General features: G+C 38.5%; 1 protein-coding gene across 1 annotated transcript; it reads left to right on the top strand.

Moving 5' to 3' along the window:
- The first annotated feature begins 84 nt into the window (after positions 1-84).
- LOC143020371 (uncharacterized) lies at positions 85-16939 on the top strand. Its single transcript, XM_076176750.1, has 4 exons — positions 85-410; positions 7556-7665; positions 9213-9363; positions 11443-16939. Exons 1-4 carry the CDS (start codon positions 344-346, stop codon positions 12252-12254), a joined length of 1140 nt encoding a protein of 379 aa, XP_076032865.1. The 5' UTR covers positions 85-343; the 3' UTR covers positions 12255-16939.
- The last annotated feature ends 2455 nt before the right edge of the window (positions 16940-19394 follow it).

The raw sequence follows: 19394 nt of genomic DNA, 5'->3' as shown, positions 1-19394 counted from the left end.
AACTTTATAAGCAATCGAATTGTGTATTGATAGCTTTTGTTTATTTTATCTCCAGACTGTTTACAGTCATATGTGAATACACAGTTGTTTAGATGATTTTAAGTTCAGCAGCCGTCGAACAAAGTACCTGTTGGATAGAACGGCCTATATGTAGAACCTCTAATAATACTATAAACACATCTCAACCTTGTCGCCCAGAGTGGCGATCCGTGGCAGGATTAATTGGATAATTTTCGAGAAGAAAACCCTTCAACCCAAGAAGAACGAAAGAGAATGGTTTGTGTAAACGTCTGTTAAGGTCGCAGAAGTATATGGATTTGTCTAGTGGAAAGGGCATTTCAGGATGGCAGAAGGATTAAGCCAAGATGATTCCTCTACGGAATTCATGAAGAGAAAAGCGTCAGATGAAGGTTGGAGTTGTTGGGTTGTTTGTATGAATAGAACATATTTTGGAAGTGTGTACTAAGTATTGACGGATTTCCATTGGTTGTAATTTATCACTATAATATTGCCTTGCTTATAGATTAGAAAATAGATTTTGTAGAGAATAGGTGCTTTCTGTCAGTATTGACTGGGAGGCACTGGAGTTAGAAGGCTTGCAGATATATCAAGGGAGATTTTTGTTACTTAAGTTAACAATCATACAATGTTACAATACTCTGTTTACTTATTGAAATTTTGGGGGTAGTCCTTGGTGTAGGGCCAACTCGGCCCATCACCAACTTGGCCTGTCTACTCAACCAAATCAGGTTAGGTAGGTTAGAGTAGACAAATTAAATTTATAGTGCTTTAATTTCTTCAACTTTTGCATCTATCAAAGCAAAGATGGTATCTCAAGCAGCCAATGGGCCAAGTTAGTGATTGCCCAAGTTGGCAATGGGCTGAGCTGGCTGACAAGGTAGTCCTTGAAGTTGTGGTGGTCCACTGCTACAGCTATTCCTAGCATCCCTTGTCTGAAGATTCAGCTAGTCCGGCATTGAGTGTAAGGTTGCTCTATAGTATGCTGTGTATCCAGGTGCTGGTGGTTCATCAAATGCACAAGTACTATATTTACCTAATGAAATTTAACTCCTCTAGATGAAAGATACAGTATTTTTTCAAAAGTGTACACCTATGCAGTATAACATTAGAAATTTAAATATTAACCTTGTAAATTATAATAATCAACATCATATATGTTTTTCTTGACAGAAATCAATAGAAAAAAATCTGCTAAAAGCAAATGCACTACCAAATGAAGCTGCGATCATAGGGTTGAGACGCCATGTTGTCTTTCCAGTCCCACTAAAAGCAAATAGGAGTGGGTACTGAGACCTGGAATGTACCCTAAGTACATCTGACAGTACCTCACACTGTACATGTTTTTAAAACAGTGCTACAGATCTGAGATTAATGCATTTCTTAAAGCTATGCAACTCCTGTATACCCTGCAGTCCGATCGGATACCAAAACCGGCTGTCAACATTCCTAACAATGATGACAACCCTGATAACCTAGGGGATTGCAGGCATTACATTACTAAATGCAGGTTAGGTTAGGTTAGAATAGATGAGTTTATCACACTTTAATTTTTTCGACCACTACATCCATCAAAACAAAGATGGCATCTCCAGCAGCCCCTGTGGCTTCATTCATAATTTTATCTCTTTTAGCAGCATTTTCTGTTAATGATTTCAGCCAAGAAAAATATATATTGCATGGATATATTATAATTTACAAAATCAATATTTAATTTTCATATGCTATATTGAGTAGATGTGCACTTCTGAACATTTACTAAAGGTACTTGTTTTTTAGTATGTTATATCAGTCACATCCCATGAAAGAAGCTGGCCTATACTAATTAGATAAGAATTATTACCCAGGATATCAAGCAATGAACACAGTGCCCCAACCTTTCCAGTGGCCCAACCCACAACAGTGGATAGAACAAGCCCAACAGACTCATTGCTAGAGATAATACTTTGTGTATATACAGGGTCTATGTCCCATGAAGAGTCAGATAAAAGGGAAATACCTAGGAGAACTATCTAAAGAAATTGATTATCTAGTCCTAAGACTAATAGAATCCCACACAAGGGAAGAGATAATAGATTAGGAACCAGACTTTGAAAATTACACCCTGTACTGCACAGACAGAAGAGACAGAAGTCATGGTGGTGTAGCGTTTTACCTCTGGGATGATGTGGCATCAAGTGCACGAATACAGTATTTACCTAATTGTAGTATACAGGAAAAGGAGCAGTGCTTGTTGGGACCCATCTCCTGTTCTCTACTTAGCCTCAAATTCATATACAGTTCCAATTTAAACTATATCCTTGATTTCCAATTACCATATTTAGATTTGAACTTTTGTATTGTTTGAGCTTGGGCTATATCACTTTCTAAGGTGTTCTAGGTATTTATGCATCTATATGGAAAATGTATTTCTTCACATCCTTTAGGCATGTATTCTTTTTTAACCTCTTCCATACAATAATACCTATGTAGATGTCATGAGGCCAGAGTGGGTATACAAGGATGCCGGCATTGGTGTCCTGATTATATTTATTTTGTAGTTGTAGCTGAGTGACCCCTGAATTCTGTGAACTGGTTTGATTCCATTTTCTGTGTTTATTATTACTCAAAGGGAAAGAGAATGGGTAGCCAAAAAGAAAAAGGCATAAAATCATTCCCACCCATTCCATCCCTAAATACACTCCACTCACCTCCACCCTCCCTTTTATCTTAGCACCTCCTGGATGACGGGTCATCCCTGCACCCTGTCCACTGCCCTGGGTTAGAGGCAGTGTCACAAGTCACAACACATCCACAGCAAGGCCGCTTCATTAAATCGGCGACCCCCCCCCCTCTCCGTCCCCCCATGCAGAAAAGGAGAAGATGGGGAGAAATCCCTCCGGGTTGCGTCAAATTTTGCTCACACATACTACCTCACCCCCACATCCCCCTACCCATTCCACCTCATGCATCACATCATCATCCATATACAACCATTCTCCATTCACCCCTGTCTTCTATCCTCTCCCGTCCTTCCTCAACAGACATTCCCCTCTTCCCACTTATATTTTATAATGCGAGTATTGTGATGCGTTGTCACACATCAGGCATCTGCATGCGAGAATGTGACTCATTTTGAAGAGATTAATTTGCTCCCATGACCTCTTAAAGCCCTCCCATCTTTAATCAGGATAGATCTTCTGTCAATACAATCTATCCCCTTTAGTGACCTGAATACCATAATCAGTAATTGGATGGTACAAATGAACTGCTCATTGTTAAGGTGCCAAAAGTAAATATAATGGTAGTAACTTTACTGACCACCAAACAATTACCATGAGGAGTTCTCTAACATATTAGCAAAAATATCTAACAACCTAGAAGAAAATTAGACAATTGGAGACTTCAGTCTGCCAATAATCAGTTGGCCCTCTAGGTTTATAATTGGAGGAACAACCAGTGACCAAGCTCAAGCTAGTGAGCTAATCAGACTCGCTGAAAATAATGATTTAGAACAGGTCATTGGGGAGCCAACACAAATAAACAATGTGTTAGACCTTATTTTTACCAACAACTGTAAACTAATACATAGTGTGCACATCAGTAAAACAATTATGTCAGACCATAATTTAAATGAAGTGAATACTGACCTAACAAAATCAATACAAAGAAAAGAAAAAAAAATCCCTGTTCTCTCAGAAAAGAATCTGGAAATCTTGAAATTTTTCACTGAGAGAGCAAACTGGTTGTCACTCAATGAAGATTTAGAAAGGGTTGACTTGGCTTCAATAAGTGATTGGAAAACTGTTGAAGAAATGTTAATGTCTTTCCTGAGCAAATGCAAAAATTTATGCATGAAATATATTCCTGGTAAAAAAAAATTAAACAGTAGAAATAAAATACCCATCGACCGAAAAGTTCTAATGAGAGCCAGAACGAAACTACTAAAGAAACTGTCAAAAGTACCAATATCAGATACTGATAGTGGAAAAGAGAACATTGAGACTAAAATGAAAGAAATGGAAACTAAGCTGAGAGAGTCACATGAAAAAGAGGGGGAGTATTAAGAAGATAGAGCATTAATGGCCATAAAGAACAATCCAAAGTACCTCAATGCATATGCCCATAAGAAACTTAAATCTCATATTTAAGTTGGACCATTGGGGGATCAAAATGGGGAGCTAGTTGAAGACCTAGAAAAATTTGCAAACATGCTAGAAAGACAATAAGAAAATGTATATAATGAGCAATTGGCAGAAAAAACTACAGTGGACCCAAGAGAATGCTTCTAAGTAGTTGGTATAAATGCGGATACTACCAGTGATATTAGTTTCACACTCAGGGATATAGTGGAAGCCATAGAGGAAATAAAAACAAACTCATCAGGGGGGCCAGATGACATACCATCATTGTTTTTATAAAAGTGTAAGCATGCATTAGCTACCTCAATATACCTACTTTGGAGACAATCACTGAACAAGGGATACCAACAATACTGAAAGAAAGATTAATCACCCCCATTAATAAAAGTGGGTCATGATGCCTTCCAGCTAACTGCAGACCTGTCTGTTTCATCTCACACCTCACAAAGGTGTTCGAGGGAGCACTTAGGAAGAACCTAGTGAACTTCATAGAGGGGACAAGACAGTTCAATCCAGGACAACATAGGTTTTGGAAAGGACAATCATGCCTTTCCCAACTCCTAAACTATCATGATGACATTATAGACAATGTCAGCAGAAGAATGAACACTGATGTTGTCTATCTAGACTGATAAGGTTGACCACAGAATGATGCTACACAAAGTGAAAAACATGGGCATCACTGGAAAACTGGGAATATGGATCCATGAAGTGATAGAATGCAGAAAGTAATAATAGATGGGGCCCAGTCAAAAATCTTGAGGGTAATCATTGGAGTGCCACAGGGTTTAGTGCTTGGCCCACTGCTCTTCCTGGTCATGATAAGTGACATAGACAAGGGTGTTATATCATCCAAAGTGTCCTCATTTGCGGATGGTACCAGGATTTCCCGAGAAATCACAACCAGAGAGGATTCTGAAAGTCTACAAAAGGATCTGGAGGCAGTATACAAGTGGTCAAGTGATAACAACATGATGTTCAACAACAAGAAATTTGAACTGATATGATATGGGGGACACAGATATCTAAAAGAGCACTGGTACACAGTGGATGCAGGGGAAATACAAATAAAGGAAACACTGAGAGCCCAGGGGTTGTGGATGAGTGATGACTGGTTTCAAAGTGCATATAACCCACACCACTAGTACTGCTTGTAAATTGAGTGGGTGGATTCTTTGGACCTTACCAAGAAGCCTGAGTAGTTGCTACATATGTGGAAGGCCCTAGTATTGTCAGAGCTGAATTATGTATGCCAGCTGTGGTCTCCACACAAAGTCAAGGAGATACAAGAACTCAGGCAGGTCCAGAGGATATTCATGAAGAGGTTGGTCAGGGACTCCTTGAATTACTTGGAGAGGCTAAAATGTCTCATGATCTTTTCACTGCAGAGAGTGCTATGTAGTGATTTATGTCTGGAAAATCCTGGAGGCCACAAAAGAAGGAGGTGGTATCAAAGGGAAACACCACCCCAGGTTTGGTAGGACCTGCAAAAGAAGGTACATAAGCAGTTGCTCCCAGCAACCGAAGACAATCCAGGTAGAAAGCTTCATCTGGGGTGGCTCCAAGCTCTTCAACTGTCTCCCAAGAGAGATAAGGGACCTAGTGGGAGTCAGCACAGAGGCTTTCAAGAGGAGGCTAGACAAATTCCTGGCCAATATCCCAGATGAGCCTCCAATCCCGTATGGCCCAACCTTATGAGGAGCAGCAACAAACTTGATTGCAGATCAGCTCTAATATGTGAGGTTCAGGCAAAGTTGTGGTAGTGGTGTATCCCAAGAGAGACCATGGTGTTGGCAGCGGAACTTATCTACAAGATCTGAGTCTTTCATCTTTTTTACATTATTACATGCAAGACATGCAAATACTGTAGATTATACAGCTGAAGCCCCACAGTTACAAAGGATTACAAAGGCGGAGCATGCCGACAGGAGACCTTTTGGTCCATATCTAGGTCAGATGCGAAAAAAATCATAATAATAATAAAATAATAAATAAAAACTATAATAATGTAAATAACAAATAAAATACATAAATAAATGCATAGGTATAGTTAAACAATAAACAAACAGGTAAATAGTAAATAATAATAAATTAACATATAACTAATAATAAATGAAAATCAGACAGACAAATGATAACAAAACAAAAACAAATAATATAAAATAAATTATAATCATTACAGCATCTTGCTTAGGTGTTTATCTAAATGATTCTTAAAGCTTCGAACTGAACTACATTGCACTACCTGTGCAGGAAGTTTATTCCATTCATTAACTACATGGTTGGCAAAGTTGTTTCTACCTACTTCCAAATTGCAGGAAAGAAACATTAGTGTTGTTTATGTTATGTTTGTGTTGCGCTGTTTCCATGTTACTGGATTATAATACTCATATGAAGGTAGCAGTTGTTAGTTGTCAGTTTTTATACAAAGTTAATAGAAAGAGACCTTGAGCTAAATAAGTAAACAAATTCTCAACCTCTTGGGGCTGTATCTTCAAATGGAGGTGAGGGTACTGAAGAAATGTGAAGACGAACAGCAAGGGGATGATTTTTTCCAATGTCCATCTTACTGTACCACCACTTGCAAATTCCTGTCATTGGACCCACACAATATTTTGGCATTATAATGGGGTATCAGGACTGCCACCACTTTTGAGTGAACAGGATTGTTTGATGTCAAACTTTGTGATATTTCAGCACAATGTCTATTTCCTGCCAAAGTAAAGTAATGAACAAACAGAGTGAAAGAATGCTGATCAATTTCATCTTCTATCCATCCTTAAACCTCTCCTTTGCCACAAAAGTGGTAAAGGAGGTGTGACAGTTCCCCCCAAAGATGGAAATGCTGATTATCACAGATGAAGTAATACTACTTGTCATTGTAATAAAAAATTGATACATACATATACCAAGGCTTTTTCCCCCTTACAAGGGGGGTAGCCAAAAAGAAAAAGGCATAAAATCATTCCCACCCATTTCATCCCTGAATACACTCCACACCCCTCCACCCTCCCTCTTATCTTAGCACCTCCTGAATGACAGGTCATCCCTGCACCTTGTCCACTGCCCTGGGTCAGAAGCAGTGTCGCAAGACACAGCACATCCACAGCAAGGCTGCTTCATTAAATCGGCGACCCCCCCTCTCCGTCCCCCCATTGCATAAAATGAGAGGACGGGGAGAAATCCCTTCGGGCTGCGTCAAAATTTGCTCACACATACTACCTCACCCCCCATCCACCCGCCCATTCCACCTCATGCTATCACATCATCCATATACAACCATTCTCCATTCACCCCTGTCTTCTGTCCTCTCCCGTCCTTCCTCAACAAACATGATACATACAAAAAATTGATAAACCATAAAAATCATAATAGTACTTTCATAAATGTTTTATTGAATGTTTTTACATTGATAGAGGAAGGAAGCAATGGAGAGGAAGAGTTGGAATGTGCAGTTTGCCTTCAGAAATGTGTCCATCCTGTGAAGTTACCCTGCTCACACATCTTCTGTTTCTTATGTGTCAAGGTAGGTTTCATGCATTGTGTGCATGTATCTATTTGAGGTATTCTCAAAGAATACTCAGAACCTTTCTTTAGGCTTTATTCAACCAAAAAACATTTCCACAGTCTGAAAAGAAAACAGAAAACAATTAAGAAAATACATTTGTTTTAACTAGGTTAACAAGTACAATTAGTTTTATAAAACCCAGATCACCCTAGGTATGTGGTTTGATATTTGTAACACAACCATTCTCATAGATGTACAGGTTTGATGTGTCTTAACAAAGAAATTATATTTTAGATAGCATGGACCATTTCATAGTATCCATTATGTCTCCATTAATTTAAAAAACAAGGAAGAGCTTGGTGTAAGTTATATTAATACATTCAGACAATTTGTGTACCAATATATATCATACCAGCAACTTGTGATGTCAAATGTAACCATTTATATTTTTCTCTGTTAGGAACTTGTAACTCAGTTGTTTTGTACAGTATTTGATATCTGGATTTCAGTTCAGTTTTATCATGTGTCAAAATGTAGCTAAGAATCGGTCCATTTCTGTGCTTTCCCTAAAGTTGAAGATTATATTTTTAAAATAAAAGTGAAAAACTCCAACATGGTATTTAATGATCTGAAATCACAGATGAAAGAACAAATTGAAAGGTTTTTGTTGACATTCAATAAGGGTGAAGTAAACACTCCTTGTACCCCAAACAATGTTTTCATCACATGACCATTTTTAAAATAAAAGTGAAAAATTCTGTTTGACTTAACATAGTATTTAATGTACTATAGTCAACAAGTTGAGATAAGCTTTTAATGTTTGCTAATGATGCTATAGAAACATACCTCTCCCAACTAAAAATTATTTATTTATCTTTAGGCAGTGGGAGATGCAAGGAAAATTACTTTGATTGGAGAGGAATATTATAGGGCTATAGGAAAAGAAAAGATACAAAGAACCTTGAAAGTGATAGGCAGAAGTTTAGATCTGAGTGGAAGGAATTGGGAAGTGAACTAGTTGTTTGTGGATGACACTGCACTTATGGCTGGATCAGAGACGTGACTGAGGCAGCTAGTGGCAGAATTTGGGAGAATGAGATGAGAAAGTTGAAAATAATTGTCAGCTAAAGTAAGGTGATGAGATATACAAAGAGAGAGGGAAGCAGTAAGTTGGAGGTAGGTCTTAAAGGAAAGGAGGCTGGAGGAAGTGAAGAGTTTTAAGCAGTTAGGGTCATATGTGGCAAGAATGGAGTAGGTGGTGGAGATAAATTATAGAAGGGAAGCAAATAAATGACTTGGGGGGGTGGGGTGAAGATGTCATGAGAAATAGGTATCTAGAGATGACAACAAAGAGAAGATTGTACACATGACAGCGTGTGGGATAGAGAAGGTTCCAGAATCTTGAAATGAGATTCATGACAGTGACAACATACCTGGAGGAGTTGACTTTTGCTCCCTATTCATTCTAAAGGTTCTTTGTTGTACAATGCTATGATGAATTTATTTCTTGGTGGGCAATGGATTAACTCGGACAAGTTTTTCAATTTTTATGTTGTTTTACACAGGGAGTTGCAAACCAAAGCAAACGGTGTGCTATGTGTCGACAAGAGATTCCAGCAGATTTTTTGGACAACCCAACTCTTCTTTCAGCCCTGGAGGCTGAGAAGCAGGACACACATGATGGTGGCTACCAGTGGTTTTATGAGGGAAGAAATGGTATGTTTCTTTTGTGTTTAGGGCTTTTTCCCCCTTATAAGGGAGGTAGCTAAAAGGTACATAACCACTCCCATCCACCACCCTTTCCTCCCTCTCATCTTAGCTCCTCATGGGTGAAGGATCATCCCTGTCTTCTGCCCACTACCCTGGGTCAGAAGCAATGCAGCAAGGTACAGCACATCCACAGCAAGCCTGCTGTACTTGATAAGGGGTCCCCCCTCTTCATTCCTCTCCTTTTCTGCTTACAGTGTAGTTCTTCTTTATTTTGTTAGAGGAATTATAAGCAATGCATTTGGATATAGTGTATGCACAGCGATTGGAAGGAGATAATCTCAAAGGACTATATTTTGTAAGTAATGGACCTGAATGAATTATTTTCAAGGCTGATGGACCAGACTTGTATTATTAAATGGTTGAATGCATGTGGAATTATACTAATGGTAAGTATTGCCCTGAGCAAAAGGGGAATGTCTGTTGAGCAGGGAAGGGAGAAGGCAAGAGATAGGTGTGAGTGGAGGAAGGTTGTGAATGGAAAATTAATTGACAACCTGAAGGGATTTCTCCTCATCTTCTCTATTTTTGCATGAGGAGATGAGGGAGGGTTGCCATGTAAATGAAGCAGCTGGCTCTGTTGTGAATGTGCTGTGTCTTGCTGCATTGCTTCTGACCCAGGCAATGGGGAAGGGACAGGGATGACCCTTCATCCACAAGGAGCTAAGATTAATGGTAAACAAGGATTGTGGGTGGGAGTGGGTGCATGCCTTGAGTGGCTACCTCCCTTAGAAGGGGGAAGGAACTCACAGTATATAGATAGATGGAAACTCAAGGCAACAGTTATTATTTTAATTGACATTTCTTCATTAAGACATCTTTTGGTCAGTCTGATGGCTGTGGGAATCCAGTAAAGTAAATCAGGAAGACTTCTATAACAATTAAAGGCATCATCACCTGGTACCACTGCTCAGTAGGAGACAGGGACTAGCTTTCACTTTTACTCAACCCCCCCTGTCAGATCCATTGGCTGTTGCTAGTTTTCTAGGTGCTGGAGGGTTTTTGTATAGAAGAGATTAAAAATACAAATTTTTGTTAGGAAGAACCTGTGCTGTATGTAGGTATCAAGTTATTATCCACTAGTATGCCAAATATGCCACATTCACTACTGCTACCCATTTTGGGAAATTATATAGATTTAAAATGATCATTTAAACATGAGGAAATAAGGATGACAGTGCTTTGATATTTTACAGGTTGGTGGCAATACGACGCCCGTACAAGTGCTGAAATAGAGGCAGCACACAGTCGGGGCTCAACTTCAGTTGATGTCATGATAGCAGATCATAATTATGTTATTGATTTTGCCGAGATGAGGCAGTTTCGTGCAGATAATAGGAGCCTAAAACGTCGCATCAAACGTGATGTTGCGTCAGTATCTACTAAGGGAATTGCTGGCTTACGTAGAAGGGGCTCAAGTAGTGGAAGAGCAAAGGGGAAAGGCAGGGGCAGGGGAAGGAAAAAGCAAAAAGTGTAATTGGTTTACTGCCCTATAGCAGGTTCATCAGGATTGAAAATAAACGTCAGCATTCAATGTCTACTTTAAGATTCTCAGCATAGAAGTGTCACCGTCCAGCACCCAGAATTCAAGCTGGCCTTCAAACTGCTGCCTGTGTGTTATTAGTGTTGACAGTGGTTCATGTGATGATGGTAGTAGCTTAAGTTGTGGTAGTACTGATCACTAAGTGATATGTACACCAGGTCTCTTGGTCAGCTATGGTGGATTTCAGTACTGGTGTGAATTAGTATATACTTCAGCACAGCCAGATGATTTAATACATTTGAAAAAAATAAATCAGCTGAGTTATTATTATTATTGACAACAACAGTTGATACTTGTGTCAGTTTGGGCAAATATAAAAACAAAATATGATGATCATAGGAAGCGGTGATGACGTTTTGAAGTGCTAGAAATGTTAAACATGTATGGGTTTTGCAAAAGGTTGAAGGGCATGTTGAACCAGGGTACTTTACCGAAGATGTGCAGTATAGCAGCAGGAAGGCTGAGCAGATGTCATCTGTTTGCAGGCTGGTGGCAGTATGACGAGAGAACAAGCTCCGAGCTGGAAAATGCCTACAAGTGCAGTCAGCGTGCCTGTGAAGTTCTCATCGCTGGATTCCTGTACGTTATAGACTTTGACAACATGATCCAGTTGAGAAGAAATGACCCCAGCAGAAGAAGAAGAATAAAGCGAGACCTCTCTTCAATTCCCAAGAAAGGTGTGGCAGGAATCAAACTGAAAAGTCAGCTAGAGGAGGAGCTGAGGCAGAGAGCTGCCACAAGTGAAGCACAGGAGGGACTGACGGGGGACCTCTGCCCGCCAACTCCTATAGCACCCAGCAATACTCCACAGACGCCGCATACACCGAGTGCCAACAGCAGTGGGTCGTCACCAGATACCACTGAAACGCATCATCTCTTCCACAATAATGTCGACAGTCCACATGAAGATATTAGTCTCCACCATCACCACCATCATCACCATCACAACCACCTTCGTCACCACAGCAGTCATCACACCCCACATTATCATCACCACCAAGGGGAACAGCCTCTGACCTCCTCTAGGGGAAATAACATTAGCAGTTCTACATCATCTAGGTTAGCTGAAGGTCAACATCAGCAGAACGAGCAGCACCAACCGCAGTCAGACCAGCAGCAGCTGTCGACCGTATCTCCCAACCCTAGTGTAGCAGCTTCCATAGAGGCAGCTATTTTTGAGATGGGACAACTCTCTCTACAGGCTGAAAATGATGAACCTGAGTACTATGCTCTTGATGCATCTGATGACACGGAACAGTACCATCTTACAATGTCATCAGATGAAGAAAATATTTAAGTACTTTACCATTGTGAACAAATTATATATTAGCAAAGAATTGTGGAAATCACAATATTTTAATCATTTATTATGTAATCTGGTTTTAGCAGAATAAAAAACTATTTCTTTCAAACAAATTTAGAAACCTACCAAACATCCTCTTAACAGTGTTCATCACTGATACCAAGATTAACTTTTATCAAGTGATTAACTTTTGTACCCTTTTACCTTTTGTTCAATATTTTCCTAACTTAATTTTTTATATATATAAAAAATATATGTTATTTATTTTATTTTATTTTTTATTTTATTTATTTATTTTCCAGTTGAGAGTTTTGGTACAGTGTTTCAAGTCCTGGTTTCAAAGGTGAAATGATGCTTTGGAATTATCTTAATCAGATGAGAAACAGTAATCGGCTGAAATGAGCTTTTGAGTTTGAAAAGTCAAATAAAAATGATAGATTATTCAATCGATCGTTTGTTGCCTTGATTTTCACTAAGTGGAAAACCCGCAGCCCCACAGCGGTTGGCATTGGTTCTCGGAACCTCCCACAGAATTCTCTAGAAACTTGAGACTTGTCTGTATTATATCAACATGAGACTGTATTTATGTCACCAGCTCAAAGTGGTAGGGAGAGGAGATTAGTTGCCGGACTGCTTTCCACGTGTGAAATAATGTAAGAAATACAGTAGAAGTTGATCTTGGGCCCAGTTTGGAGACCAAATGCCAGCCCTTCAGGGCTGCACCTCTTGATGGAGGTGAGGGGGTTGACGGCTTTTGAAAATGAGCAGTTTCACTGTCCATCTTGCAGGACCACTACATGCAGGCCCATCATTGGTCCCTTGCAGGTTATTCATATTAAATAATGTTATTTCCACTTTTTGCATTTTATCCAATATTTTTGGATTTTTAGTGATACCGTGTTGGCTTATAATACTGAAATATTGTAAGCAGAAGAACTGTGATCATATGAATAATACAGTGATTTAGTTTTATTTTGATATATTTACCAGTGAGAAATACCTAAAGTAGTGAACAAGGTAGTGAAGGTAGGATTCAGAGCAAAAAGTGGTGTATTTTGAATGGTGTCTAATGTGTCTCAAATCTGCATGCCCTTTTTGTACTTTAGTGACCTAGCATTGATTTATCTTTACAGCCAAATCAAATCCAACATCATTTCAATATTCATATCATTCAGGTCATCAGCATCTATGGAAAGCATCACTATTTATGTTCATCTCGAAATGCTCCTCTCTACTGGGTAGTTATGCTATAGATAACTAAACCTTTCTGATAAACTTTTCAGGAAAATTTCTTACCATGTATAGTTGTTATTTTCATTTAATTAATTTATCACAAATACCATATTAGTAATCAGGTTTGTTTTAGCCTAAACTCATTATTTTCCTATCCTACCTTCTTGCTGTAAAAGCATTTGTACATGCATATACATCTATAGATTTGATTTGTTTTATAGTATTATTCAGAGAATAATTGAAATGTTGGACATGAGCAATGTCCCAAACTTAACAGGTGAAATGCCTTAATTTTGCATATGCATCCATACATTCATTATTTTTTATAACCACAATATATATACACACATACACATGAGAATGTTGAAAGTTCCTCAATGACCTTTAGTTTTAAAAGTATTACCAAAATACTATTGTATCAATGTGTGTGTTTATGTATTTGTTCTCAAAATCATCCATATTTATCTATTCACATGCAGGTAAGACACAAGTTTTGAATGTTACCTTCCATCATAGTGTTAGATTAGGTTCTCTAGGTTTGTTTTTTACTCTGTTTCCACCCTGAGTGTTGAGGTAGAAAGGTGCTTGGCTGCACACACAGGTTTGCCTTGTGTTTTGGTGGTACAGGTTGACATAAATTTTACGAGCACGTTTCTTTTTTATCAAGTGCGATGCATTGTTGCTGTAAAGTTTAGTATCAGAATGTTATAAAAAATGTGCATTATTGTTTCATAACTCGTACTGTTTTGAAGCCGTGAAATTTCAATTTGAAAAAAGCATTAAATAACATTAGTATATTGAAGAATGCATGAAATGATTTTATTTTTATGAAATATATTTTTTTATGTCAAGGAAAAAATGTATTGGGGCTTTATTTATTATGCTAAACAGTGAAAGTTCAATCATCACTACCCAATTGAAATCATCAGACAGGAATCTCTTCTACTTGTTGACTCATTCAACAGTTATTAAGATCTACATTGACAACTCCTGCTCTAACTACCAATTAATGCAACACTGACCTTAACAGAAACAAGATTTGGATCCTTTCTTCCCACCATTTAAGCCTTCACCATTGAATATTTTTGCCTAACTTGTTGCCAGAGCCCTTATATCTAAGTGCCACCTCCCTCTCCCCATCTCCACCACCCCTTAATGCCTATGACACTAATTTGTGCAACATGACTATAGGATACTGGTATACATGATAAAAGATGCATTTGCTGACCATGGGTAAACAAATAAAAAAGAAAATGTAGATATTTTGAGTCAAACTTATTTTTTTTTTAAGTAAACATTTTAGCTATTGGCTTGCAAAATAATTAGATATGTCAACATTTTAGCTATAAGCTTGCAAAATAATGAGATAACTTTAAAATTTGTATGTAATGTTTCTATTGCAGAAAGGATAAGGAAAAATGTATCATATTTTGTTTCTAATGCAAAAATCGTTGATTATGGTAAAATATTCAGGGCTTCTTTGACCTCTTTTTTTTATTATCATTATTTTGTCAGTTTTGTGGACACAAAGTCTGGGCTAGAATTGGTACTACCAAAAAAGTGCTGTCCCCAAGCATATGCCCCCCACCCACCCACCCACCCCATGAGAGGGCCCTGCTTGCTGCACTATATATTATCCATAACTCACCTCTTCCTCCAACTCATACATCCTATGTAATCATCTTAGATTCATGCAGTGCTGCACAAATAATTTCCACCCTCAGTTCCACTGGTACACAAAATCCAATCATGGATTATCCAAATCTCCACCTGCTTCAAATCTACATCCCTCAACTGGGTACCATTTATGTTGGCATACATGGCACTAAATGAGTCAACAAAGTGAATTAAGACGTTGTGCTCTACCACCAATCCATTGCCCAGTCCTCCAGTCTAGTGCTAAACATACAGCAAAGATACTGGAAACAACAGCCAGCAGACCATCTAAAAGCAGTCAAACCCCACATACACCCAAGGCTATCTGTACATAAACAAGTGATATTTTGAAATGACATTAGTACACCCAAGAACAGGACATTCTCACCTCATGACAGGAAACCATTCTCCAACATGCTAATGTGAAGCTCCCTCACAGTACCACATCTATTACCAGAATGTTTGGTTTACACAACATTGTGCAACAACCACCTACTTTGATCTACTTTCTCAAACCATGCCGCTACACCAAATCTTGATAATTAAAACACCAATACTTTAGTCACCCCTCCACAGATTCTTACCAAAAAAAAAAACATAATTCCTAACCAAATCAAGACAAAATATTGTGGTTCAGAGGTGATAGAGTAGGCTTTAAGAAGAAAGAAGGTAACTGAAAAGATAGTGGCAGTAATTATGGCTCCATTTTGGAACTGAACCAGGAATGTCAGGAGAGTGGTATTGAAGCAGATGTACATCATACATTTACCAAAGGGAATCTTCCCTTTGATAAAGGAAAATAGCCATGTTGATGTTATGGGAGATGTATATAGAGTGCAGCAAGTGATGCCCAGGACTAAGAAGTGTAAATAAGCTGTAGAGCTTTCAGTGCCTAGCTTACAGAAGAGTGGGAGCTAACAGAGGTAGGGGAGAAAAGACTGATAACTGGAAAGAATAATAGAAATAGACCAATTTTGTTTCATGGGAGATGGATTGTAGAGCTGTAGTGCAGTCCAAGAATAGCAGTAACATGAAAGAAATTGAGATTGATGGCAACCTTGAGTAACAGAAGCATCCCATTGTATAGCAGAGGCAGTGTTTATATGTTGTGTATCATATAAGTCACATTATATGGTGCTGAAACATTAGCAATGACAGGAAGAGTAGAGGACATACTGAAAAGATGTGATCAATGGATGATGTGGTATAAGTATATGGGTAGAATTGGGTGGTAGGACAGTGTCCAATGGGGAGGTGGATAGGAGATGTGGATTGAAAGGAGATGGAAGGAAGAGAGATAGAGGTTATGATGGTTTAGACATAGGGGAGAGAGCTGAGGAGGTGGAGGAGATGTCAGGAAGGAGACCAATTAGAAGACCAAGGAGCACATGGAGAAGACCAGTGAAGCAGGATGTAGAAGTGTCTGGACTGAGCAAGTTAGAAGAGGTTCATCAAAAGTCCAACCTCAAACATGGGAAAATATGGTCTGTAAATGAAGAAAAAGATAGTGTTGAAAATTTTGTATATTTTTTTTATGACATCACCAAAACTGTATTATATCTTTTCAATGCTTGGTGCATTTGTATATGTATTATTGACACACAGGGGTACCACCTTTCCACATTAGCAACCTTACTGTGCTAGTATCATCACCTTTTCAGGTATGAGCTGCCTGCCTAGGTGATACAGTAAGCAAAAACAAAATATGTGAATTCCTGTACCACCGCCAACAGCCAGTATGTATTAAGTCAGCCCAAATAAAATCAAGTATAAAAAAAAAATAAAAAAAATGGCCTTGTCACTATCCTGAATTTGCAATGTATCCCATGCTCAAGCTCAATGTAGAGTTGTATTTTGTCATCAACAATTCGTTGGTGCTTCTGTACTTGAGAACAATATTGTGCCAGTATAAGAAAAACCATACTGGGACTATGTAGTCAGGTAGTAGGTATGGGTTAAATAATGGAATACACAATACTTGAACATTAAGTGTTGGGACATTGGTGTGTATGGTATATGGGGGATATCCATCTATATACTATACATTTCTTCTAAATTGTTGACCCCGCGCTTGTAGGTGACCTCATCCAAGGTATGTGTACCCTCTGTGACCTGAACCCTATCCTTGCTAGTGACCTCTGGACTGACTGTATATCTGACCCTGTCACAGCCTCCTGGGTCAGTCCCATAAGTGATCAAATGTCTGTTTCTCATCATGTCAAAATTGGCCCTCCTGAAGTCCGGTACTTGAACATTATTTGTACTTTTTAATTCATCTCAAATGATATTAAATCATATTTCTTGATGATCACTAAAGCTTACATTGTCTCCCACTTTGTCGATACTTGTTAGGTGCTCATTATTTGTTACAAGTCCAGAATATTCCCTCCCCTCGTAGGATCAGTAATAATTTGTTTTAGGAAATTATCCTGCACCACATCTAAGAAAAACTTCACTTCCTGATCTACTCAAATTTCCCAATCAATGTTTCTCTAATTAAAATCTCCCATGATCACATTTTTTTACCGAGACACACTTCGAATTTCACAAATCAGGGGAACAGTCTGCTCAATGCTGAGGTTAGGTCTACATAGGACACCAATAAGTTTCTTATGCACTATCCTCTTCCTTAATTGAATTGTTAATAATACAGTTCATTGTATTTTTAACGAAAAGTGCTTCTGCCAACCCTGTCCTTGTGAAAAAACTTGTATCCTTCTATCTTGATTTCCAGATGTCTATCGGCCATATTGATCTAGGATTCAGTAATAGCTATATCAAATCTCTATGCAAGCTTTACCTCACAGTAAATCAATTGTATCTTCCCTCCATCTGATTTGGTGATTTTTTACACAGTCCCTCACTGAGCTGTTTTTATTACCTTACTATATTCCGATACTCCCCGACTCCCACATAATCTACCTGAAAAAACCCTGCTGCAGGATGCCTACTTCTCACTCAAGGGATTTAGCAAGTAGCCAAAATCCTCTGGGTGACATAGGCACACACACGCTCATCGAAGCAACACCGCTCGTCGTCGCGCGACCAAGAAGAAGAGGATTTACGACGAAAAAGGAAAACCTGGTTTGTACTGTAGGGGTGGGGAGTGAACGTGAGTGCCCGAAATGGTATCTATGCAGTGCTAGTTAATTGTGTTAACTCGAAATTAGCAAAAATGAATGAAAACGACTCGAAAGCCAGTTGCGAATCAGAGCCATCTGGAGGCAATCCACTGAACCGCGATGTAAACAATAAACAAAGCACCACGTGTTATGACAATGATTTCTTAGGGTTTGGTAAGTACGAAAGAAAGAACTTAAGTAGATTATTAGAGATAGAGAGAGAGATGAGCAAAAATAGGACTCGGTGGGAAAATGAAATCATGGACTTAAGAAAAGAGGTCATTGGTTTAATTGATTGTTTATCTAAGACTAACCATGAAATTTCTGACCTGAAAAAAGCTAACTTGGATCTTACAAACGAAATTAAAGAAATGAAAAGAGACATAAATGAACTGAAGAATGATAATGAAAAGAAGAAAACTAATGATAATAATAGCGAAAATCTAAAGCAGGAAGTGAACAACAAATTCCAAGAATTGACACAAAAGATCGAAGAAAACTTAGGTGGGGACAGTATCCAGGAAATTAAGAAGTGGAAAGAAAATATTGAAAATAAAGAAATTGCTTTCAAAGAAATAGTCAAGCAGCAAATGCAAGATAATGCAAAAGACACAATCATTCAAGTGATTAACGAAAAAGCAAATTGGGTCAGGGATACAGTAGATAGGAAGAAATGTATTGTGGTTTATGGGCTTAAAGAAAAACAAGGATTGGCGAGGTACATGAGAGAAAAAGAAGAAAAAGAGACAGCAGTAGAAATCCTTAATGAAATTCAGGGGGGAGATAGTGATTCAGGCACAGACTTAGAAGAGACTTACAGAATTGGTCGCTATACTAAGGATAGGAATCGACCTCTAAAGATAAAACTAAGGTCACAAGTGGTAGTAGAAGACATATTTGAAAAAGTAGGTAACTTGGCAAAGAGTGAAAAATACAATAAGATATGGATAAAAAGAGAAATGAGTACTGAGGAATTAGAAAAAGAAAGGGCGCTAAGAGAAGAAGCAAAGGAAAAAAACTTGAAAAGATCGGAGACAGAATGCAAAGAATTCCAGTGGAGAGTAATAGACTTGAGATTAAGACAATGGCGCTTCAAAACGAACAAAACAAGGGAAGAAGAAAC

The sequence above is a fragment of the Oratosquilla oratoria genome, chromosome 39 (genome assembly GCF_046742065.1).
Source record: "Oratosquilla oratoria isolate Oo_2021 chromosome 39, ASM4674206v1, whole genome shotgun sequence".
Lineage (NCBI taxonomy): Eukaryota > Metazoa > Arthropoda > Malacostraca > Stomatopoda > Squillidae > Oratosquilla > Oratosquilla oratoria.
The sequence above is the reverse complement of the archived record's forward strand: the minus strand, read 5'-3'. Positions and strand labels throughout refer to the sequence as shown.